This window comes from Porites lutea, chromosome 8 (genome assembly GCF_958299795.1).
Source record: "Porites lutea chromosome 8, jaPorLute2.1, whole genome shotgun sequence".
Taxonomy (NCBI): domain Eukaryota; kingdom Metazoa; phylum Cnidaria; class Anthozoa; order Scleractinia; family Poritidae; genus Porites; species Porites lutea.
Genome location: NC_133208.1, coordinates 25,539,425 through 25,564,194, shown reverse-complemented (window position 1 = coordinate 25,564,194; position 24,770 = coordinate 25,539,425). Strand labels below are relative to the sequence as shown.

The 24,770-nt window shown below is 39.6% G+C and overlaps 1 protein-coding gene across 1 annotated transcript; it reads left to right on the top strand.

Annotated features, from left to right (window-relative positions):
* Positions 1 to 11,457: 11,457 nt before the first annotated feature.
* LOC140946370 (ATP-binding cassette sub-family C member 4-like) lies at positions 11,458 to 23,649 on the top strand. The gene is made up of 5 exons (XM_073395474.1): positions 11,458 to 11,819; positions 15,806 to 17,142; positions 18,100 to 18,670; positions 19,714 to 19,850; positions 22,037 to 23,649. The coding sequence occupies exons 1-5, from the start codon at positions 11,467 to 11,469 to the stop codon at positions 22,957 to 22,959; spliced, it is 3,321 nt and encodes a 1,106-aa protein (XP_073251575.1). The 5' UTR covers positions 11,458 to 11,466; the 3' UTR covers positions 22,960 to 23,649.
* The last annotated feature ends 1,121 nt before the right edge of the window (positions 23,650 to 24,770 follow it).

Here is a 24,770-nt window from a genome sequence, read left to right as displayed (position 1 = left end):
AATGCCGATTTGAGAGGGTGTTATCCCATTCAACCCAAAACACCCTTCTCTACCTGCAGTTATAAAACTGAATTGAAAATTTGTCCTTTTTCACAATACTGCAAAGCCCACCCCATCTCTACATTATTGAAGTGATTTATTCGACAAGAGGACCGAGCATAATCCAAACTGCTGTCACCATTCAATTTATTTGATGCCTTGTTGAGATGCTTCAATGTTAATGAGTGTTAATTAGAATTATATTGGGAATTTTCCGCCAGGCCTAGGTGTTTTAATATATTTATCTTACCTGAGAATAAACTTTAAAAGAGCGTTATCCATGCATCCATGCATCCATCCATTCTAACGTCAATTTTCTCCTAACGATATCCATACAATGTCAAGAGATTAGGTTATGAGAATTAATAAAATGATCACCTAAGGGAAAATGCCTTGATCTTTTATCAAATTCTCTTAAAGTGCAACTAACCCCCAAAAATGTTTTTCGCTAAATGAAATCTCCTTATTTTTCTGATCACTTTTGCGAAAAAATTATCGTGATTGACAAAATCCTCGCATTTCCATGGCTGTTTAAAGTTAGGTCTCTTGTGTGCCATTACCGAGGTTCGTGGGAGCTGGGTACGAATGTTGTTGGACGTCATCGAAGGAGGACATCTGCCGCGAACTCATGAGTAAATGACCGAGAAGCGAGAAAGGGAAAAAATCATTTTAACTGATTTTAAGCGAGCGGGATACTAAAACGACCAAAATTCAACGGAATATGTCTTTAAGTGATTCAAGTTCTGAGAGAAGTTTTAATGCAGAAGATTCTGAGGCAAATCTGGCCGAAGTGGAAGATGAACAAAGTGATCGCGAGTCGCAAGTCTCATGTCAGCTCCTGTGAAAGCCTGGAAAATGACATTGCATATGCCGATCAACCCTTGGCTGATGAAGAATAGCTAAAAAAGTACAAAGAAGAAGTTGATGAAACAAATGAGCTAGAGCAAGAACTACGGGGAAGACTTGAAGAATCAGTTCATGTGGATTCTTGGTGAGTGTCGGCAAATTTGTAGTATGATCGTGTGAAGATCGAAGTAAAAGCTTATGTAAATAATCGAGTACTTGCTTGTTTGGCGTCGTGATTGCTGTAATGTATGATGAGAGTTGTTAGCTGTCGCTACAAAAAGTGTTATTTTTGTATGATTCTAGCTACCTTGATTCTTACAGGTGTTCCTGTGGAAACTGCAGCCGTGTTCTCCTTCAGAATTTGATCGAGTGCTACTGCTGCCAGGAGCTGTAGTTGGTTGCAAAGAAGCCATGTGTAGCGAAAGTGTTCTTGAAGATATTCAACTCGAAACGGCCTTAAGGTGTATCACACAACATCCTGGTTTTGGTCCTGTCTGCCTTCAAAAGTGAAGCTTACATATGGCTGGCGAACGTGTCAATACCAAAGCCAAACAGAGATATAAACAAACTGGAACCGAAGAAAGGTGAGATAGTTTTTGTTATTTTTGTACCGCATTGGAGTCGAATACGATCGAGATATGGTACACACTTGATTTGAAAACATACAAATTCTTTAATACATCGTCCAGCCGAAATTAAATGCTTTTCTTATTAGAGAGATTAAGATTCACGTTTACGCCAAACGGCAAACGTGAATTTGTACCACGTGACGAAGTTTTCTCCTTATTTTTCGTTTACTGTATATTGTTTCCACACAAAAATAAGTAGTTTAATGCACAAGAATCGTTCTGGACTGTTTTTATCTGCTTATTTTCTATTCTGAGAAATTCTCAACTGACGTTTGCCGTTTGCCGTATGCCGTAAACGTAAATCTTAATCTCTCTATTGTCTTTTTTTTACAGTTACTTGCGTAGCATTGCCTACAGGGAGTTTTCCAGGCTTGTCTACAAGCGAATTCCTCTTCCTGCGTATGCTTACACGGAAATAAGAAAACAATTTCCTGTCGGCAGAGATGAAACCTACACTGGATTCGAACTCGACGAAGATGATTAAGTAAACTTTTTAGGCTTTTTCCCTTGTAAATTATCCTGTTATTAAATTGTTGATCATCTGTTTAACTGTCTGTTTTACTTCATCTTTTGTTTAGCCTATCAAGGGAGGCTCCGCCTAAAAGGGGTATCTTTTTCTGGCTTCAGTATATGAGAGGGTAGGGATTTTACTTGTTGAAGTATATGAAAGGGTAGGGAAATCTATCATTTGGGTCTGTGAAATAGCTAGAAGGCCTCACAAATGAATTTTATGGCTTTATAAAGTCAAGAAAACGTTCTATTTGTGTGATTGATTCCAATTTAAAAAAAAGTTCATTTAAAGCGGTCAAAAGAGATGCAAAGTTCTAAACAAGGTATGTGAAAGGGGTACGAAATGTCAGTAGAATTGAAGGTATACGAAAGGGGTTCCTTTTTCGTGAAAAATGGTATATAAAAGGTAAGGAGTTGGACCTCAGGGTGGAACCTCCCCACATAAAAATTGGTTGAGTACCTCACCCCAGGGGTGTTCGTTGTAAATAATAAAAAAGTCATCGTGCAATGAAAATTTATTTTTGCCCGCCAAAAGAGGCCACTGCTAGCACAAAACTTTTTTCCTCTCCATTATGAAAAAGAGCAATCTCCTATAGCCCCTTGTTACCAGAGAAAGAGAGATCAGGAGATGTGTCACTGATAAGAGAAGGTCAGGTCCTCAAATCCCCTAGTTCTAGACACAACTACGGTAAATCCTCTATTAAGCCCCCCCGGGGGGCTCATTTTTTTCAAGCACTTTTGAGGGGGGGCTTAATAGAGAGGGGGGGCTTCTTTAATTTAGCAAAACGCATCACCTGAGCAAAAATACCGTGGTATGAGACAGAGTAGACTAATGCGTTGTACAATTACAGTCACTGTCAAAAGTATTTAATTCAGTTGTGGGAGCCTAAAAGTAACAAAAACAAAATTCTTCTTCAAAAATGTGCTTTTGGCCTCATGTTCTTCGGTAATTTTTATGAGAATGGTTACTTGTATTGATTTGTCGTACACAACTTACAAACGAAAATCTCTGGAAAACTCCTCTTATATTTACATTTTTTATCTCTTACATTTAAATGTTTTATATAACCAGCCTTGAAATTTATGATACTATAATACTATAAGAAAATGGTGACAATTGTCCACAGAGAACTAGAGCGCAAAGTTGAGAAAGTTAAGCATATGAAGTTGGAGGTCATGTGGCCGAAGACCAAAAACAATATGAACTTCCGGCCTGAATAAACCATAACTGATCAGTCCATGTTAATCGTTAATTGTTTTGTGAAGAATAATTAATTAAATAATTAATTACAGTATACACACAGCCCGCTGACTGGTTGGTTTCAATTTATTTCCCACCAAAATCCTTTGACTTCTATTTAATACTGCTGGTAAGCTTCCTTAAAGAGTTATTATTGCTAACCAACCTTTAAGGCTATGGATAATTTGTACGAGAATTCTGATTTCAATTGCAAAAGGATAGATATAGCTGACCAGTTTTGTCTGTATATACATAGACCACAATTCAATCACAATACACACATGTATATATGTAGTATAACTCAAAACTTGTACAAGAATAGTTCCCTACAGAAGCTCAACAGAGACAATATTCACTATGGCTTTTAAACTTCTAGCCCTATTTCTTATTCTTTGGACAGTCTTTAATATTCTTGTGTCCTTTCATGGGATTTTTGCATGCAGAGCAATAGCGAGCTTTCTTGGGGCCATCTCTGGGAGTTTTCTGGGTTTTTTTCCCTTTTTCTTGTATTTGAACTCGTGCTTGCAACTGGTTCATCATGAACTAGGAAAAAAAGTAAATTGAATACAGTACAATTCAGCAGCTCCTCTAAAGGTGATAGAAAGGGTTGTGAGGATGAAAGTCTTTACTCCTTTTTCCACAAAATTCATTCCTTTCTCCAATTTTTATAGAAAATAATCTACATAATAAATTATAAACAGAAAAGATCACTACAGTCAAATACACAACTTATGCAGTTGTGAAAAGAAAGCCTGAAAACATTCAGGCTTACAGGGATTCCAACCCTGATCTCTGTGATACCAGTGCAGTCCCTGTGCAGGTTGAAATTGAAATGAACTGCAAGAATATGCCTGAAAGCTAAAAACAGGCAATATTTTCAATAAAGAGGTTATACAGACTAACTACAAATATCATTCAATAATGAAGGGCTTGGAATAACACTTTGTGAACAAACGTTCTGGATGTTTTTTTCTTCTAAATCAGCTAAACATTTTTCTATGTGGCCTCTGATACAACAGAAAAACCTTGCCCTGCATTTTTTTGCCAGTTTTAGCTTATTTTGCAAGAAAAATGTATGCAAAAAATGCGTTGGCCTTTTTTTTGTTAAAATAGGAAACAAAAGAAACCTATTAAGTTCTTTGTTTAGCAAAATCAGCAGAGCGGGAGATTATTCTTACCAAAAATACATTCCAACATAAGAATATGCTATCATCTGAATATGGCTGCCCGGAAATCTTAGCTTACTACGTACAGATAAATATCGTACCTCATCGTAAAGACTGGTCCATCTTCTGCTTTGATTTAGCCAACGACCTTGTTCCCTTTAAAACTAAGTCCGCGAAAACACGCCTTGAAAATGATGGGCTCCTGATCGTTGATCACTAGATCAAAAGTTCGATTGTTTTTAAGCGCGCACGCTGTAAAAATGGTTGGCTCCTATTAAGCTCTCCTCTGCTGGACAAAGTTCACCCATTTCCGTCCTCTTTTAATGCTTTCCTCGCGTGAGTCATCAAAGATAGGAATTCTAGGAAAAGCCCAATACCTCTTTGGGGATCGGCTGTTCTGCTACAACCGAAAACAACACAGGCGTCGGGCATGATTCCAGGAGAAGATTTCTAGAGAAGTCCGTGTTGCTCGCGAAGGTCGAGCTCCTTCGATGACGTCACAATAACTCTCGGACCCATTCTCCACAGAGCTCGGTAGTGGCCGCAAGAACCGCCAAAATTTGAAACTTTGAAAAATTATAAAAAAATAAGGAAAAACGCTATGACCAAAATTTTTTCGCACAAGTAAGCAGGATGATAAGAAGATTTCGTTCAGCGAAAAAAAAAATTGGGGGGTTAGTTGCACTTTAACTCATTCATGAAGGAAATGTATGGAGATCAGTTTGGAGAATTTGTATGTAGATATTGGGGCTTAAAGGGTTAAACGAGGGTGCCAATTAATGGGGTTAGTAGTTAACTGATATTTGGCCTAAAAACAGTAGTTAACTGATAATTGGCCCAAAAAGTAGTCGTTAACTGAAATATGAAAAGTTAACAGTTAAGTGACATTCTATTAATTATACTGAATTTAAGAATTTGTTCATGCTTAGCGTGCGTATATCGAGTTATGGATGCACGCGGGAAGTTTGGAGAGCACGAAAGGTGCGTAAGAGTTGCACGAGGCGATAGCCGAGTGCAACTCTAGCTTTTTGAGTGCTCTCCAAACTTCCCAAGTGCATCCATAACTCGATATACGCACGCTAAGCATGAACAAATTCTTAAATTCAGTAATTTAAAAACAACAATAAAAACGGAAATTTTGCCTTTAAATGCTGTTGATGACCAGTTGGTGTCTGTTCTGTTCCCAGTGAATGTCTTTCGGCCAAAATTTGCTGCAGCTGGTCTTAGACAAATTTGCGAAACGCGCAACTTGCGAGTTTTTTTAAATTCGGCTTTATTTTTGCTGCTTGTTGGATCAGGACCTAAAAGGTCAATGCCGATAGAAAAATTGGGCAGTTCTTCGCTGGTTTCTTCCATATTTTAAAGAGAAGGAAAAGTACACTGCAGCTTAAAAGACGACAACTTTGCAGCCAGGTAAAAAAAAATGCTTACGTCATCTTATTTACGCACGGGCGTGCGTAAATAAAGATTTTGTTCATAGCGGCTCAATAGGACTTATATAGGGCAAGCACGCGCGCTATGTTATAAACGATTTTTTATGCTAATGAAAGCTACAAAGTTTTGCAAACAGAAATGCTATTTTCTGACTTTTTTCTGTCCCGCTGATGACCTGGTGGCACTGATTAACTGACGGTATATGCAAAAAGGCACCAGGGCAGTACCCGGCAAACAAAAAGCGTCAGTCATGGAGCTGGTTGTAGAAAACTCAACAAATAATTCGTCTTCTAATATTAACAAGATTTCTGTGTTCGGAATAGGAAAGTACTGTTGTGACGGACTCAAAAGATCGTCAAGTTAAACATTGCTAACCAAAGAAAAAAGTTGTGACTCTTATCCGGCATTAGATCTGGCCAAAAAGAAGTTCTGATGGCTCAAAGAAATCAGCATCTTTCTTTTAAGTAAAGTGAAACCTCTTAAGCGGACACCTTCGGGACCTTCCCAAGTGTCGGCTTAATAGAGGGTGTCCGCTTAATAGGAGCTTTAAAAATTGCGCAATGTTTGTTAACGATCAACATTCAACGGTTAACCTGTACTGTGATAAAGTTGCATGTGGTTAAAGAAGCTATCCAGAGTTCAAGTTCATTACCTTTCATTAGAATACCAACTTTAATTTCGGTTTGTAAATGCAAAAACATTAAAGGGACACTGTCCCGATTATGCGCAAGCGCGAGCGTCATCTGTTTTTTCTTAATTGACCCGACAAGATTTCTTTCCAGACCGCACCGCCGTCGGAGTGACCCGAAACTGTCGTTCCGCTCGCTTTAAAAAACGGCTTTTCTCATGTGAAATTCGTGTCAGAGGTCAATTGTTCCAAGTCCAGTAATATTCCTGATATTCATATGATTTGGTCGCGTTCTAGCCTCAAACGTTTGAAAGACAAACATAAAAGTGCAATCTCAACACTATGAATCATCACAAAGCTCTAAGGTTTATCAAAAATTATATTATGATTTCATGGCACTAGTTTTTCTAAACGTGTAGCGCCTGTTTGATTGACTTTGTCGCCCGTAGGAAGGTTCATTTAAAAGTTTACCAACGCGTCGTTGCAAAACATTCTACTTCACGAAGCTTAATTCCACAAGATCTCCGCAGTCACATCAATTTCTCAATGGTTTCTTTCTTATAGTCTTTATTGTTGCTGTTTCATTTCTGCGTATTCCTTTCACAATTACCTGAGCTTGTATGGCAGCTAGCAGAAGAAATAAGCCTTCAATCGGCATCAAAGCGCTTCCCATCTTTTGGTCCTTCGGCCAACGGCAATAAAAGTAACACCAAAAAATTCCGATTTCACCCAAATCGAAACTTAACGGGAAGAATATATCATTAATCTGTTATCCTGAGAAGTTTTAGTGTAGTATTGAATGCGGCCAAGCGCGATGCAAACGGATTTTTCAAGGTTCTCTTACTCTCCTCGCATCTTTTGATTTCGCGACATCCTGTCCAAAAATCAAAGTTTGGTACATGTGTAGTAACGGGATACTGTTCCTTTAACTGACTTCAGTACGTATTTCAAGGACGTAATCCAATACTACTATTGTCAATTCAGTCCGGTGTCCGCTTAATAGAGGTTTTTAGCAATAGGAATTAGCCAAATACAACTTATTGTAGTGTCCGCTCAATAGGGGTTCGTCAGTAAAGGGATAAAATATGACGTTCGTTTCGGAACCCGGCTTAGTGTCCACTTAATAGAGGGTGTCCGCTTATATATTGGGGGTCCGCTTAATAGAGGTTTCACTGTACATGGAATTTGTACTTACGAGAAACAATGTTTGTAAAGGTAACATTGAGGGACTTCTGACAACGCAGGTAGAAAACCTACACGCGATTTCTCACTGACTTCATCAGAAAACATTTAGTGCTTTGAACTACGCCCTAGACTTTGGAACCACAGTGAAAGAATTGCTTAAAGGAACTAGAAAAAAATCGAAATTCGCTACGCTCATAAAACGTCGAATTGCCCCTTGTCAAACACTTTCACGCCTTTCTCAGCAGTCTCAACTATGTCTTTCCCATCGGTGCAAACAGTGAGAAACGAAGATGAGGCACTGGATAGAGAACTTTTGACCTGTTTGACGACGAAGTATAAGAAGCAAATAAACTGAAGATAAAGCGAGATCTTTACCACCAGCGTCACGGGACTATGTCATGCTATTTGCTATCTTTTTAAAAAGCTAAACTTTTTTTGCGCATCAATTAAATTCCAAAAATATTGGTTCAGTTTTGTTATTTAAGACGATATTTTGGTATTTTCCGTCGTTTGTCTGTTGCAATGGATTGCAAGGATTGAAAATGGATTGAAACTTAGGTAAACAAGAAGATACAGGACATACAGCAACCAGTTAAGTACGAAACTGATTCAGATAATGAAAGTGACGAATAAGGTGACTTGATTTTGAAGAAGTTTGTAGCAGGACATGCATGACCAGGTCGGAAAGATCAGTACGAGAGCATGACTAGTGCGTCTGGATGTACGTGGATGGTTATACGACTTAATCCAATTTGAAATTACAGCAAAAATCGGTTAATAGGAGTCTTAATAGCTATCGCTTACCAATTTTTACTACTTCGGTAAGATAATTATGTTCTTTTAATTTCTATTTTTATGAGTTACTAATAAATGGTACTAGTGGCGGAGTTTATGTCAATTCATATAGAAGTTTAAACCTTGATTTTAGTAGGGCCTTCCCCAGAAAGTGATTGACTTGCTGAAGTAAAGAAAATTCGGTTTATGACGAAATAATATTCGCTGTAGGAAGTGAAAATTAATAGCAAACCAAACTTAGTAGTTTACTGAGAATTGGCCAAAAAAAATAGTAGTTAACTGATATTTGGCCGAAAAATTAGTAGCTGACTGAGAACTGGGTACCCCATTAGCACCCTCTTAAACGGGCTTAGTGTCATGAGGATTTTAGGTCAATTCCGGACTGACGTCATTTCTTGGAGCTTTATCTACGCAAAAAATGCCCCTGTAGAGTTATGAAGAAGATATATAACCGAAATTTCATCAGGGAGTACTACTAATAATTTTTTGGGTAATTCAGTTTGTAGGCTAGGCGCATTAAAACTCTGAATCGGTTGGCCTAACTTTTTCAATCCATTTTACTCCTTGCGATCGGTAGCAACAGACGGAGTTAGACGGTAGCTAAGTATAGGCTTCAATTGACCATTGTTTTTAGAATTCAATTGATGTCTTATAAGAAGATTAATAGGGCTCAAAATAATGTTCAAGAGTTTGCCGGGTTTTAGCTTTAAGGTTTTGAACTAAAGTGTCGACTTCAATCCAATAGCTAGAGTATCGAATTGAAATCCGCGAATTTTGCGGGTCAATTTAGGTTTCTGGGAAACTGCCCACCTACCCCTCCCCTAAGCTAACATTAACACTTACCTCTCGCTCAGGGCAAAATGATGGCTTAGGGGAGGGGTAGGTGGGCAGTTTCCCGGAAACCTAAAAGTTGATCCAATTTTTCGCTTAAAAATGGATTTAGGGGAGCGGAGCCTTCCCGTATAAAAATTTGTTGAGTACCCCACCCCCCCCACCCCCCCCCCGAGTAAAATCTTTGCTTTCATGAAAAAAAGGAATGGCATGAGCATAAGTAAAGGATAAGAAGTTTGTACTATTTAGCTTCATAACCTCATACACATATCACGTTGGGTAAATATGGTTGAATGATTGAGCAATAAGTCATCAGAAGTGTTTGGATAGTCGGTATTTCTGAGCTTAAAAGAGTAATATTTTAAAGAAACGTATGCTAAAGGTAGATAGCAAAGGTAAAAAGCAATCGTTGGTAAAGCCTGGCTCAGGTTCCTCGAAAGACGGTTAATCTCACCCCAGGATTAAGCCAAATTTTAAGTAAATAAGGTTTTCTTCCCTAAGAACATGCAACTCGAGGTTACAAAATACTGTTGCGCCGTTACTCCGAGATACAGTAGTGATAACCAGGGGCGGATCTTGGGGGAGGGTGCAGGGGGTGTACACCTCCCCCCCCCCCCCCCGAGATGACCTGCGGTTTTCTAATACAACTGGTATTCTGCAAAAAAAAAAAAAAAAAACTATGTGGTTTATTGGTGTTGAAGTAGAGCAAGAGACGAGTGCACCCCCTCCTAAAAAAATCGTGGATCCGCCCCTGGGATAACACAAAATATGTTACTCTAAGCAATACATAGGAAAGTAAAATACAAAAATGGAACAGAATTTTAATCCTGAATACTACTCTACTACTCGGCCTTTCAGGCACCAGGCTCTGGCGTTTAATAGTTTTGTCATTCAATTAACATAATTTCTCGCATATTTTTAACAGAAAAATGCCCAAGAAAGGTTACGGAGCAATAAAAAAAGACGAAGATGATGATGACCATTCCACTCACCCTGCGAAATCTGCCAACTATCTTTCACTTTTCACCTTTTGGTGGATGAACAGCACATTCAGAACAGGAAACAAGCGGCCATTAAACCAATCAGATTTCTTTCCGCTGGACGAGGAAGACAGAACACGTGCCCTAACCGAACGTCTCAAAGATCTGTGGAATTATGAAGTACATCAGTGCAGTACGACTCCTGGTGAACAACCAAAGCTATGGAAATGCCTTTTAAGAATGCTGTCCTATCGAGAAATGATCTTCCTTTTGAGTTTTTGGTTCCTGGAGAGCATATTCCTATTGTTAGTTCCACTGGGGCTCGGGCTGCTTCTTGCGTTGTTAACGGCGACAGAACTGAATCGACCTCTAATATACGGCTGCTGCTTATTCATTGGAATGGCAGGCGTGTTTTCCGCCACCACACATTACTCTGCTTTTAAAAGCGATGTTGTGGGTATGCGCTTTGCCGCTGCCATCAGAGGAATTATTTATAAAAAGGTGAAGTAAGATGTCACTCAGAGATTGTTTTTGTTGTTCTTTCATTACAATATCAAAATTGTTAAACATAATAATCATCATAGTTCACGCATAAATGCCTAAAAAATACCTTCAACCTCAAAGGGTTACCATTTCGGGCGGAGCCTCCACGTTAAGGCCATTATAAAGAATTTCCCCCTCCCGGTTCGAAAGATAGGTAGAGAAAAGAGTACTTATCTGAAACGAACACCCCAACCATGACTAGGAGAATCCTTATTATGAAGCGAATAAAATGAAATCTCTGAATATTGAAAGAGCATACCAATTTCAGCTATCTCTTATTGATTGCAAAAGACTGAAAATTGCAAAAACTACATCTTTCAACTTATAAACGCTCGTTAAAGTTGACCCAGCATAACCTATGTAGAAACTCCCCCCTCCCCCCCCCGACCCACGCTCAGGAAAAATCGGAGAAGGAGCGTCTGTGATTCACCGTCACTAATACCCCATTTCCGGTTTTTCCTGAGGGCAGGGGGGGTCTTTACACAGGCTAACCCTGCAGGTAGGGTAATCTTTCTACCGGGTACAGATTTCCACCATATGAAAGTGACGTAAGATTTACTGATTGCGGCATATGAACTTAATAATATGATAATAAATTCATTTTAATTTGCAGATTCTTTCGCTCACTCAACAAAGCAGAATGAAAACAACAGCGGGCAATATCATGGACTTGCTATCAAATGATTGTCAGAGAATAGAATATGCTCCTAGAATGACGTGTATCTCCTTCTTCTTTGTTTTCGATATCTTCGTTACATTTTTGATAGTAGTTTTTCTCATGGGTTGGCAAGGAATAATTGGAGTTGTTTTCCTGACAGCATTACTTCCTTGTGTCTTGATTATCTCAGCTGCATGTGCTAAACTACGTCGGGAAACCGCTGAAGTGTCAGAAAAGCGTATTTCACTAATGAGCGAACTTGTGACTGGTATCCGTGCCCTGAAGACACATACGTGGGAGGAATACTATGAAGAAAAAGTGAAGGAAGTTAGGAGGTGAGAGGGTGTCCGGTCGTCTCGCTACAGAGTACAGTCGTTTCGCTGCATAATGAAGTCGATTCGCGGCGAAGTTGTTAAGTCGTTTCACTGCATCAAGAAGTTGAAAACTACTTCAAAGTTTGCTGGTGTCCATTTAAGGTGGCTCGTACTAGTTTTCTCGCTTGGGGAGTCCATCGCGCGCGTATCACACTCCACTTTGTACGCGCGAGATAAAGAAAAACAAAAATGGCGACGCCCGGCTTTCTTTATGCAAGTTTTAATACTTTCGTGTGAGGTTACTTTTGGCTTGTTTAAATAAAATTCGTGTTTATCTAATTCTATTTACACTGTAAAATCCTGTTTTAACTATATATTTTCAAGAAGACAATTATTTCTCCGCTCAATGCGTAAGTTTCAAAAGGAATACTTGCATGCGATGTGCACTGCCATCGATTCGTGAAAGTGATTAGAAGACCAATAACACTCTAAGTACTAGCAAAACTAAAAAATAATAAACTAGAATACTACCACAATTAACCACACTTTATCTTCCTGGCTACAATTTCGTCGTTTGGATCATGTAACGCGTAACGTCCTCACAAGAACGACGAAGCAAATTGAAAACTTTAACTTTTTCTTTGCCACTTCGTTTTGTCGCTTGATCTTGAAAAGAGCGTCCAGAAGGCGATGTTTTAAGTTACTAAACTTTACACTGAACGGGAAAACCTAATAACAATGCGTAAATTGGACGCATGTAATTCTTATCTTCTCTGCAATGACTGTAAACAAACTCAATGGATGCCTGCGAGTGTACACGCAACAGCCAGCGGTAGTCAACACAGCGCATGAGTAACCCATGTTCTTATAGGATTCAGATTTTACAAGCACGAAAACACGGGAGGGAATTTGTGAAATCTCGAAGTATTTCACATGAAAACTAGTCCGGTGACCCCCTATTTTCATTCCTTTAGTATTTTGTCAGAGTTGATAGGAAACGCCAGGGAAAAAATGAAAAAATTCTCGGAAGGACATTTGTGCTGAATAAAAATGTCCTATTTTCAACTTTCGCAAAAAATCCGCTCCATAGAATTTTTTTAAAATCACTGTGTATTTTCCTTTTCACGCTGGGAAAAAAGGTGGTAAAAATCGGCCAAAAGATTGGGTGGGGGCGTGATAGGCACAAAGATTTTTGGAGTTCTTGGGGCTATAACTTCCTTTCCTTTAAAGCTATGACACTGAAATTAATCCGGGTAACAATAGTTGACTCCAGAAAAATTTTGGAATAGGCCTTTTGTTCGTCAAGAGTCACTTGACCCTCTAGTGGCCAATTAAAAAATCAAAACTCCCAAAGACTTCTCCTCCAAGAGAATGAAACCTGAAAGTGTGATACTTTGCAGAAATATAGTGCACATAAAATTGAAGAACTTGTCCGATTTGAAATCTCAAATTTCATTTTTGTGACCTCACAACTGATGACGTCACAAAATGGGCTTTTTGGTCATGCGCAGTACTAACCCAAAAATGGAGAATTTGAAAGAAAAACTTAAGACAAATACAAAGTGAAAGTCTCAACTCATTAGGGCCATTTATACGAGAAAAAATAAGACGCGTCTTACATAAGACGCGTCTTAAATAAGAAGCGAACTGTACCATTTATACGAGCATGTCTTATCTAATAAGACGCGTCTTAGCTAAGCCGCGTCTTATTTTAGACGAAATGTGCCTTTTATACGGAAAGTTTGCGTCTTATTTAAGACGCGTCTTATTTTTCCTCGTATAAATGGCCCTAATATCTTCTATAGTTTAAGAGATATTTGTAACATTCCAAGCATATTTTTAAACAATATTTGGACACATTTTGTGGCCGACTTTTAGGCTTTTTTTTTCCCAGCGTGCTTCTAATGTCCAAAGGTGTCGTCCAAAAAAATTAGGGATCATCGGCTTAGTTTTCTAGTTACCAGTTATCAGTTATCAACCAAAAAGTAGGTCCAAATAATTCTTAAGATACATTGCCATGGTACTTGCTAATGACGAAATGTATGGTTGTTTTAAGTCAAGCATTCATTGTATAATTCAACTCTACAGAAGCGCTGCCATGGCTTTGGATTGCTTTTTTGCTCTGTCCTTTTAAAGTAAAAACTGTGAAAAAAAAGGGAAACCGGTACGAGCCACCTTGATTTTCGTTGATTAACTCAGTGAAATGGTAATTAATTCGTTAGTATTAACCGTTTGAGGTTAAGTGTCTTTTAAACCGGTTTATACAAAAAGTCAATTTCAGTACCATCCGGACATGATGCAGCGAAACGACTTTACAGCGAAACAACTTGTATAAACACGACTTTGTAGCGAAACGACTGGTAAACGGTGAGAGAGAGCCACCTCTCTATTTTTGAATTCCCATATACCCTGGTTGGCCCCTAAATCTAAATAAACAATTGTTTTCAGAGAGGACTACATATTTCCGAGTGAATTTGTAAACAATAACTTGGGGGGGGGGGGGACGGGGGGGGGGGGCTGAGGGCAAGCACCGTGTATTATGAAGATTCGAAAATAGTCATCGTATATGGACAATGTTTATTAGATAAATAGTCATTTAGAGTACATGTTCATTGCAAATGGTCTTGGTTTAAGATGAAAGGATGACCTTTAAATTTATCCAGAAGATATCATATAACATGACACACGAGGCGTCACAAGGCTTTATGTGGATCACTGATTATCTTACCTTATATGACGTCTTATGTGGCTCATAACTTATTGCCATTTTCACAATTGCGTCATTTTCGTACAACTAACAGAATTCATTTCGTTTTTTCTCCTTTCCTTTTGAAATAATTGAGGTTTTAAATAAGTAACAATAGTAGCCCTAATTTTCATAGGAAAACGACAGATTGAAGCATTCTGGTAGTTGTGAGTAGTACGATAGCGTCTTCGTGCAATTGTCTCATTTAACATTTTGAAACGATTCCTGGCAAAGTAAGGCCAAAGGCCTTCCCCACCGAGGTTTATATTAGCACGAGACAATGAGACAATGCCCAAGGAGTGTTCGAACGCTACTCTGCGAGGCAAATATGTCGTAATTATATTTAGTTTTTCTTGTGTCAAACAAAGTAGATTCATCGCATCTATTCAATAATAGATCCCAGATGTCAAAATGTGGCAAGAGCACTTAGTCTAATGGCACTTGCCTGGGGCTTGTTGGCCTGATTCTCAGACGTCCGATGTCGATCTCGAATCCTTCGCTTCCTTTACCTTTTCCGAGGGGAGACGTACAAGAGAAGGGGCTGTGAACGACCTCGGACGTCTGAGAATCAGGCTAGTGGTTTGTTTGCCCTCTTTTTGGCTTGCCGCATTTTCACTTTCACCCCAGTGATCAATTACCCAATAAACGCATTGCAACATAGAATCTATTTGTTTAGCAAACGGCCGAATGAATCCCCTGTTCCACGCCGTATATCATTCTCTCTTGCTACTGTATTAATAAGGTCAACAGAGAAATTAAGGAGAAAGCCAGGGCAGAACTTTTAACTTGAAACAACTCCCATCGTAGCTGCATTCTAATTTGAAGGTCTAAAACGTTTTTTCCGGTTTCGCCAAGAACCCTTGTCGCCTCATCTTCTTCTTTCTCCTCATATTTAAATAAGTTCTTCCAAAAATGACCTCAAAAATCGAGCTTTTAGGTGCTTCATAAGGCAAACATATTATCAAAACCGTGCTCGATTTCAGTTTGGATAAGACAAAGAAAACAGTTAATTTTCTGCGAAGTAAACGGACAGTGAATCTGTTCTCTGATATACTGAATGAATATAAATACATTGATCTATCACTGCAGCAAGCACAACGTATTCAGTACATGGTTACTGAAAATTGTTGAAAAATAGTAACTAAACTAACAAAATATCCTCCATGTGGATAGCATTCTTTTTCAGCACCTGAAGAACACATATCATAAATTGCTTTTATTAAGTAAAATGTAACAAAATATATGTTCGTTTATTTTTCAGGTCGGAGATTTGGGTTATTCTAAAAAAGAGTACGCTGTTGTCTTTTGTGCAGAGTGGAGAACAGACGTCAGCAAGCATTGCGACGTTCCTATCCATGGTCTCTTTCGTCTTAACCGGTCATTACATTTCGACTTTTAAAGCGTTCACGGTTCTCGCCATATCAAACGTTCTTACACAGGTTGTAGTTACCAGAGTAGGAGTCTCTGCCCCATGGTTATTTGAAGTGTTTGCCTCTCTTGAGAGAATAGAGTCTTTCCTTTTTGTTGACAAATTGCCACTCGAAGACAATCACACCTCCTCCAGTCAAGAAAGCCCTGATGTAAAACAAGCCGCGGAGGTTAGTTTACAAAAAGATCATCGGACTGTTGAAACAAGCATGGTTAAAAACCATGAAAAGATGGTAGGCAAAGTTACAGATTCAGTAAACCTTTCTGTCTCAAATCTCATGTGCAAACTGAATGGTTCTGGTGGAGATTCGTTCCTTCTTCAAGACATAAATTTCCTCGTCCGTGAGAAAAGTCTCACCGTTATTACGGGTCCAGTTGGTGGTGGAAAGTCAACGCTTCTGGCCGCCATCGCGGGTGAGGTGGTTAAAACAAGTGGTAATATAGTCTGTCCTGGATCTGTAGCTTATATGCCTCAATCAGCTTGGGTTTTTTCCGGGACTCTTAGAGAAAACGTTCTATTTGGTGAACCGTATGAGGAGAAAAAATACGCCGAAGTTTTGAATGCGTGTGCCCTGGTTCAGGATATCAACAGATTTCCAAGTGGAGATCTTACGTTTGTTGGAGAACATGGTGTCGTTCTGAGTGGAGGCCAGCTTGCTCGTGTCAATCTGGCACGAGCTGTGTACGCAGAGGCAGATGTTTATCTTCTGGATGATCCTTTAAGCGCAGTGGATGTTAAAGTGGGAAAACACATATTAGAACAGTGTATCTGTAAGCTTTTACGAGACAAGATTAAAATACTGGTGACGTACGCAGAGAATGGTCTGAAAGCAGCCGACCAAGTTGTTGTTCTTCATAAGGGATGTCTGGTAGGCCAAGGTACCTACCGTGAACTGCAAGCGGATGAAAGAATTCTAGATATCATTCGGGCTGGTTCAATTACCTCTGACAGCGAAGACGAGGTGAGTACCGACGAAAGTGAGGAAAAGGAAAGACCTCCTTTGTATAACAAAGACGGCATGGACATAGTCGCTGGTGACAATTTGGAGATTGCCGAAGAAGAAAGAGCCACAGGAAATATTTCATTTGCTTTGTACTGGAAGTACTTTAGAGGCGGAATGAATCCCTTTGCACTTCTATGTCTTCTTCTCTTCACAGTGTTCAGTCAAGGTAAGGTGGCCTTCTAGGCTGTGTTTAATCAAAGTCCCGGATTGTCAAACAGACTGATTGTAAATGACTATGGTCGGGGAAGCGGGGGGGGGGGGGGGGGAGGGTAGGAGGGTTTGTAAACGGAGAGGCTTATATCGGAGGGGGCTAAATAGCCCGAACAGAAAAAGAACTTTGAAAAAAACTACTGACAGTAGTGCAGATCAAATGTTATCTATTTATTGACAGTTCCAGTAATCTTCAACTAGAAGCTTCAAAACCTTTGCTACTCACACTTAATCGAATTTTTTTCAACACATTTAGAGGGGACTTATACCCTGGGAAGCTTATGATCAAATGTCTTTTTTTCTACAGGTATATTGGCCTATAAATGTGGGAGGGGTGGGGGGGGGGGGGAAATAATAAGTGGGGCAGTTTATAGCGGCAGTTTACGGTACTTCAATCATAGGCCTCCAAAGTGCGATTTGAGGGAAACACCAGAGTCCTTATTGCTACAGTGGAACCTCGATATATAACAAAGGACCAAGGGACCGGCAAAATATGTTCGCTATAACGAGGTTTCGTTATATCGAGGTTCTTTTCCATATATTTTTCTATTACTGGGGTAAAGAAAATCTTTTGTTATATCAAAGACTACGTTATGTATAGGTTCGTTATATCGTGGTTCCACTGTATTGCAATACAGGAAGAATTCACATTTTGGGGTTGTCAAACCAATAGGCTGGTTCACATTTGATCTTGACGCTGTTTGCCAGTTTGGTGCAATTCATGCGTTTGCATGTTTGGTATTTTACACGATTCGAGTATTTAAAAACCTGGCCTGATTTTTTTTAAATGATTAAAAGTTTCAAAAATCGGACAACCGAAGAAACAACGTAAAAAGGTCAACCGCACTCTTCATTATTTAATACTTTTTCATTCATTTTTACTATTTTCGTTATCTTTCTCCCTTCTCTCCAGTTGTTCTGGTGTCACCTAATGTTTGCCTTTCCTACCTGACAAAATCGCCTTGGAACAAACAACAAGATCCGACTTTCATTCACGTTTATGTCGCTCTTATCGTTGCTGCTGTTCTTGCTTCTACCACACGTGCCTGTCTTTTAATTCAACTTCTACTCAGATCAGCCCAAGCTCTCCATGACAGGATGGTCAAGTGCCTGTTAAAAGCTCCAGTTTTATTCTTCGACACCAATCCTGCTGGAAGAATACTCAACAGGTGCTCTAAAGACATTGGCTACATTGATGAGATTTTATCCCAGACCTTTTTGGGAGTCATTCAGTTGATTTTCGTTGTTCTAACTGCACTGGTATTACCTTCATTAATAATCCCTTGGTTTGTCGTCATAACCTTACCAGTACTAGCTGCTTTCGTGTACCTAGCAAAATATTTTTTTAATTCAGCGCGGGAGCTGAAGAGACTGGAGGCAATCTCTCGTAGTCCCGTTTTCTCTCTTTTCTCGGAGACCATGGCTGGTTTAAGCACCATTCGCACTCGAAAGAAGGGGAACGATTTTCTGGAGCAATTGTACCAGTAAGTGCATGTTTTATTCGTCACAAAGGCCATTCCTTTATCCTGCTTTCAACATGAGCTTAAAAGTCTTCGCTCCCCCACCCCTAGCGTAAAGGCGTACGTAGCTTGTTCCAGGCTTCAACGTAGTTATGTACAGAGACAGTGAAAACGGATGCGAAAAACGTGTGGAGGACTGCGAAGAGAGGAGGCTTCGCCCCTTTCCCCAGATCATGAGGCGCGCCCTGTTTTGCATTCGGTCTTTTTTTGTTTTGTTTTGTTTTGTTTTTTTTTTTTTGCGAGGTCCCTACTATCTGAGAGCTTGACACAGGTTTTTTACGTACGAAGAAGAGACCCCTCTACCCGTCATCGAACTGTTGATAAGGGCACCCTTTTCCAAATTTTACGTTCGTGAATAGTAGGGGACGGGGAAAATCAAGCAACTTTGTTTTTATTATGTGCAACTGCAAATGATAACCCACTAAATTGAAGAATAGTAGCTTTTGTGGAGGTATTCAATGGTTACATTTAGCTCTGCTTCATAAAATAATATAATACGGGATTGCACAGCAGCCAAGAAAACATCTTGACAACCTCGTCCCCAGGGCGCTTTTCCCTCACCTCCAAAGCCAGGTAAAAGCGCCCTGGGGACGAGGTTGACATTTTGGGACAAACTGTCGAAGAAGTCATTTACTATGAAGCCGTCGAGCAGTGGGGTCAAACAAGGCTTGTCGCGTGAAGTCGACGAAGCATAAAACGACTCACTGTGCGACAGTGGCTGAATTTAAAAAAGAGACGAATTATCTGTCTAGTCTAGGACGGATAAATCGTTTAGATACAAATCCGGTGTTTAGACGTCACAGACGTGGCTCTTGCGTGCCTTTTTTTGACTTTTGGCCATCAATGGGTCATGCGCGTACGAGGTTATGTTTACACTATACCAGAAAGCTTTTCGTGCCGGCACAAAAGCATTCTCGTCCCCGGAGTCCGTCGTTTCTTGGTCACGTGAATGGCACAAAAGCTACTGGTACAATGTGAACATTGCCTAATTGTTATTGACTCCCTAGACATCAAGATCTACATAATCAAGCCTATTACATGGTGACAGCGGGTTCGTTTTGGTTGGCAGTTAGGGCGGACCTCTTGTGCTCTGTGTTGATCACTGCAGTGGCTTTTACGTTCGTTCTATACACTGAAAATCCAGGTAAATAACTGCACAAAAAGAATACTTTTTAAGTGTTAAGAGATGAGGTATTTTGGCCATGCATTAATTTCAAACCCACCCCGCCCGGCCTCGCCCCACCCCGTCCTCAGATACTCAGTTCGGGGTAGCTAATCGGAACGGAATTACAAACCCTTTTAACTCCAATTTCCATATAAAAACTATTTAGACTGACCTCTAAACATTTCCTTAAATATCAAATGAGAAAATTCGATAAAAGATCAAAGGACTTTCCTTAGGTGATGGTTTTATTAATTCTCATTAACTTTTTTGTTGATGATGCATGATTACCTGAGCTCTTCCTCTTCCTCTTGCCAAGGTGACCAGCAACAATTTCTTCAAACAATATCCAACATCTTTTCTAATTTCACTTCAACTTATTTTACAAGGAGATGTGTGGAGATCAGTCTAAATAATTTGTATGTGGATATTGGAGCTAAAGGATTACGATATATTAAGTTTTTAGAATCTTAACAACACCCAAATGTTATCATCCGCTCACTGATCATGAGAGATTGTATTAAAAATTTTACTCCAAAGAGAAGCCTATCATGACTAGGCGTACGTTGCGCTGGGCGTTGCTTTGGTCTAATATATTTTTAATTCTGAGTTTCTGACTCTCTTTTTAAAATAGCTACTTTTATTCCCACAAATTAAGACTACTAGACCACGGATTCGTTTGCCGGTCAATTTAGATATAATAGGGCCCGTTATTGATCCTATCAGTGATACGAGAAACGAATACATGCTAAATAAGCTGCGTCAAAATTCGACGTTTTCCTCCGCAGTATAATGTGAAAGATCAGGTAACGTTAAAAACGAAGACCCACTCACAGCCGTGACAATTGGAATTATGAAAAAAAAATTGCATAAGACCGCAGCCGTATTAACTCAGTCGGTAAAGCCGGCATAAACTGACCGCAGAGCAGGAGGTCGTGGGTTCGATTCCTGGGGACGGACCAATACACAGGATCTTTCACTGCCTTACTGCCGATTTTTGACCTTGAAGAAATACACTTATGACTTTCTCGAAATATCGATAATATATGCAAACAAGCAATAGATTTAAGTTTGATATGCAGTTAGGTTTTTGAAGATCGGAGCATCCATAGTAACGCGATTTTGTCCGGCATGAAAAACTTTTGTTGTTTGGTACTTGCCAAGAGAAACGAACTCTTTAGAAGAGTAATGTTGCTTAAAAGTGTGAATAGTGTACATTATGGGTAGCACTTTGGCCAAGTTTCGTTGATTTCTATGAGAACATCAGTTTTCGAATATAACGCGTTTGTTAAGGATCTGTTTAGCAAATGTTTGCCGTTTTGGCGACGGTCATTTGTACCATTACAGTATATCAACAAACTTCAAAGAAGGAGAAAAGCCTGGTTTCGTTTACGCATGAGCAGAATATTATTTGCAGCCAAGCACAAAGCCAAACACAGTTTGACGACATTGCGCATGAGAAGACCATTATTTGTAGGCAGTTATCTGCAGGTCACGTGGCGGGCTTTCGGCCAATGAAAAGGAAGAAAAATTTGCATCGAATAATAAATCGATTTAGTATTGAATGCGGAAGGTTGTGAGGTCAAACAGGTACATCAATATCAAACTAGCTAGTTTGCATGTAACATTGATATTTCGAAATATCATGTGTAATTGTTATTCTTCAAGGTTGAAAATTGGAAGCGAGGCACTTGAAAAAACCCCAACAACGAGCCACTTTAAAATAACTGAGAATTAAAGGTCACTATCAGTGGTTCCTCCTTTATAATGCAAAGGCCATAGACCTTCGCATGGCTTGGATGATCGTGATCTCGTAAAATAGCGCTCCCGTCTCCAGTAGAAAACGTAAAAATAGAGTCCTCAATTAGCAACTTAACTTTAGTGCTAAACACATTGACATTCAAATTTTGTAATTTTTTTGTGGCATGACTCACGCTTGACGGGCTAAATGCTAATCTTGCAAAGAGATGAAAATCTCCCCGGGGAAAATCTTAAGAACACTCATTGTCCTTTAAATGTGTCTGTTTCAACACATCCAAAGGCCTCGAAGGTACAAATTGTCCGCCAAGGCTCGGAAGCTGAAGATAAATATGGTATTCATGGACAAGTTTTTTCAATTCAAATTTAATAATGATCACTGACATTCTGTTAACGTTACTTTTTTGCAGCTTTTATCGGACTTTCACTGGCATACGCAGTTCAGACTGCCAAGAAGAGCCAAGTTGCTGTGCGACAATTTGGAGACATTGAAAACACGATGATATCTGTCGAACGAGTCCTAGCCTATGCAAATATCGAATCTGAGCCAGGTTACAATATCAAAACATTTCCGCGAGATAACTGGCCAAGCGCTGGTCATGTGAGCTTCAGAGATGTTTCGTTAAGGTATTACCCGGGTGGACCAAAAGTTCTAAAGAATTTAACCTTTGATATTCCAGAGAAACTGAAGCTAGGAATTGTTGGCAGAACAGGAGATGGAAAATCGTCCATTGTAGCAGCAATTCTACGCATGCCTGAGGCTGAAGGGGAGGTAGTCATCGATGACGTCTCGATAAAAAACATTCAATTGCAAGAATCAAGAAAATGTATTTCCGTTCTTAGCCAATCGCCTGTCCTCTTAAGTGGCACCCTTAGAGAAAACCTGGATCCTCTGGAAAAGCACGGAAATTATGAACTGTGGAAGGCCCTTGAAGATGTGGAAATGAAAGAATTGGTGGAGAGCCTTGAGGGACAACTTGACTACGAGCTTTTGGCGAAAGGTGAGAACCTAAGTGTAGGTGAACGGCAGTTAATTTGCTTAGCTCGCACGTTGTTGCAGAAAAATAAGATCGTCATCTTGGATGAACCTACGGCTTCCGTAGATCCCAATACAGAAGAAAAAATCTGGACCACCGTGCGGGACAAACTAAAGAATTCCACCGTCATTACTATAGCTCATAGGCTGAACACTATCAAAGATTGTGACATAATTTTAGTACTGAAAGAAGGCGAAGTGGCTGAGATGGACACCCTTGATACACTGCTTAGTCGAGAGGATGGAATTTTTTATAAAATGGCCGCTTCTCAAAATTTATTATCCTCGCTGTCATGAATGCTTTCTTTTATCAGAGAAAGGTTAGAATAGATTATCGCCCCAAGGAATGAAAATCCAGGACACTCTCTTGATTCCAGTCTTTGTCAATAGAACTCAGATTCTGGATTCCAATCTTTAGTAGGATTCCGGATTCCTCGAGCTGTATTCCGGATTCCAAAGCCCAGGATTCTTGATTCCATAAGCAAATTTTCGAATTTTCCCGGATTCGGGATTCCACAAGCAAATATTTCCCGGATTCCGGCAGTCCTGATTCCCTTACGTGGGACGAAGGTTAAATTACAGTCTTTTGAAACTTTCTCTTAGGTATTTTCGTAGGCATTGCCATTATTTGTCATTTTTTTTTTCTAAGCTTGCGGGCGGGCGGAATCCTCCAAATCCTACAATCTGATTGGTTCCGAGAGCGGGCGGTTTTTTATGATCTTGCCCGCTAACCCCGGGGGAATCCGAGTCGTTGGCAGGAGCTTTATTCACAAGTTTGTTTGTTGTTTGTGAATGAGCAAAACCGGTGATTTTTCAACATTTTTTCTTCTAAAACTTACGCTATTGTTAGCATTAGCTAGGAAAAAGTGAATTTTGTTATTCAGACAAAACATCTGAAAGGAGAGTCAAGCAAGTGAGCCAGGAAAACCGCTAAAGTAAAACAAAACGGCCGGCTCGTGATGTCGCTTCACTCTAGCTTCTTAACCTACGCTGCCGAAGTACTGAAATCTTGCTCTAACTTATGCACCGTTTATTCGACATTTTTCCTCTGTTGTACGTTTCTTTTCCATTTTTGCTGTCTGTATCTAGATTCTGTCGTTTTTCATTGAATTTGCCTCGCTAGTTTCTACTTTTCAGAAAAGGTTGTTGTCAACTATTACATGTAGCTTTCAATCTTGATCTGAATAAACAACACGAACAACTTTTCCTGCAGTCAGTTATCGCCGTTTTTATTTTTTTTTGTTTATATAATTGTTTAGTTACCCATATCGCCTTCTTTTATTCGAATTCACTTCAAATCCCTAAGATTGGTATGTGTAATGGTAGCTCTTTTTATAAAGCCTTTGTGCCCTGTTTATCCACTTACGTACCAGAAAAATGCCTTTTAACGCCCTTGTTAATTGCCAAAAAAGTGAACATAGATTTGTGCCAATTTTTTTTTTCTCATCGAAAGGAAGCACTGTCCTCATTAAAATCATGAAATAAAAAATGGGGGTCACCGTACTCGTTTTTGCGATAGAGCTGCAGGAAGTGCGCACCAAATGCATTTTCTCCGATTTTTGAGAGAGGACTGGGGCGAGTTTCAAAACGTCATGTATGTGAAAGGGGGAAGAAAGTATTTAAAAAAATTAATCCGTTTTTACAGAACTTACATCGAAATATCTCATTTAGGACCCAGTGTGATAAAGAAAGCGATTTTAAATGAAAATCAAAGTAAGAACAAGTTTAACATCCACTATCGAGGTTCTCCGTGAGGAAGTCGAACTCAGCAGCACGCGCGCGTACTGCTTCCGTTTTGCACATTCCCAACACACAGCACATTGAGTCTCACCTCGGCAAGAAACAACCGCAAGCAAAAATTCCAATAGCTTTCCTCTTCAGTAAACTTCATTGTAATAATGTTACTGAGATGCTCTTTTTTACGGCGGCCATCTTGTTATGCGCAGTAATGGATGCGCCAGTGCAAAACTAGCGAATCACCTTCAATAGGATGTTATTTTTCGGTTTTGGGCCTTAAATAGGGCATCAATGTTCGTTTGTCTCATCCTTAGATAGAGCAAGGGTTTATGACGTCAGGCGGCACCACTGCCTATCTGAAATTTATGGGC

What these genes read in the sequence shown, in the direction of transcription:
- LOC140946370 (XM_073395474.1), top strand. Translation starts at nt 11,467, where the DNA reads ATGAAAACAACAGCGGGCAATATCATGGACTTGCTATCAAATGATTGT. An exon ending in CTTCACAGTGTTCAGTCAAG is followed by an intron (nt 17,143 to 18,099) that starts GTAAGGTGGCCT and finishes CCTTCTCTCCAG; the next exon opens with TTGTTCTGGTGTCACCTAAT. An exon ending in TTTCTGGAGCAATTGTACCA is followed by an intron (nt 18,671 to 19,713) that starts GTAAGTGCATGT and finishes TTGACTCCCTAG; the next exon opens with ACATCAAGATCTACATAATC.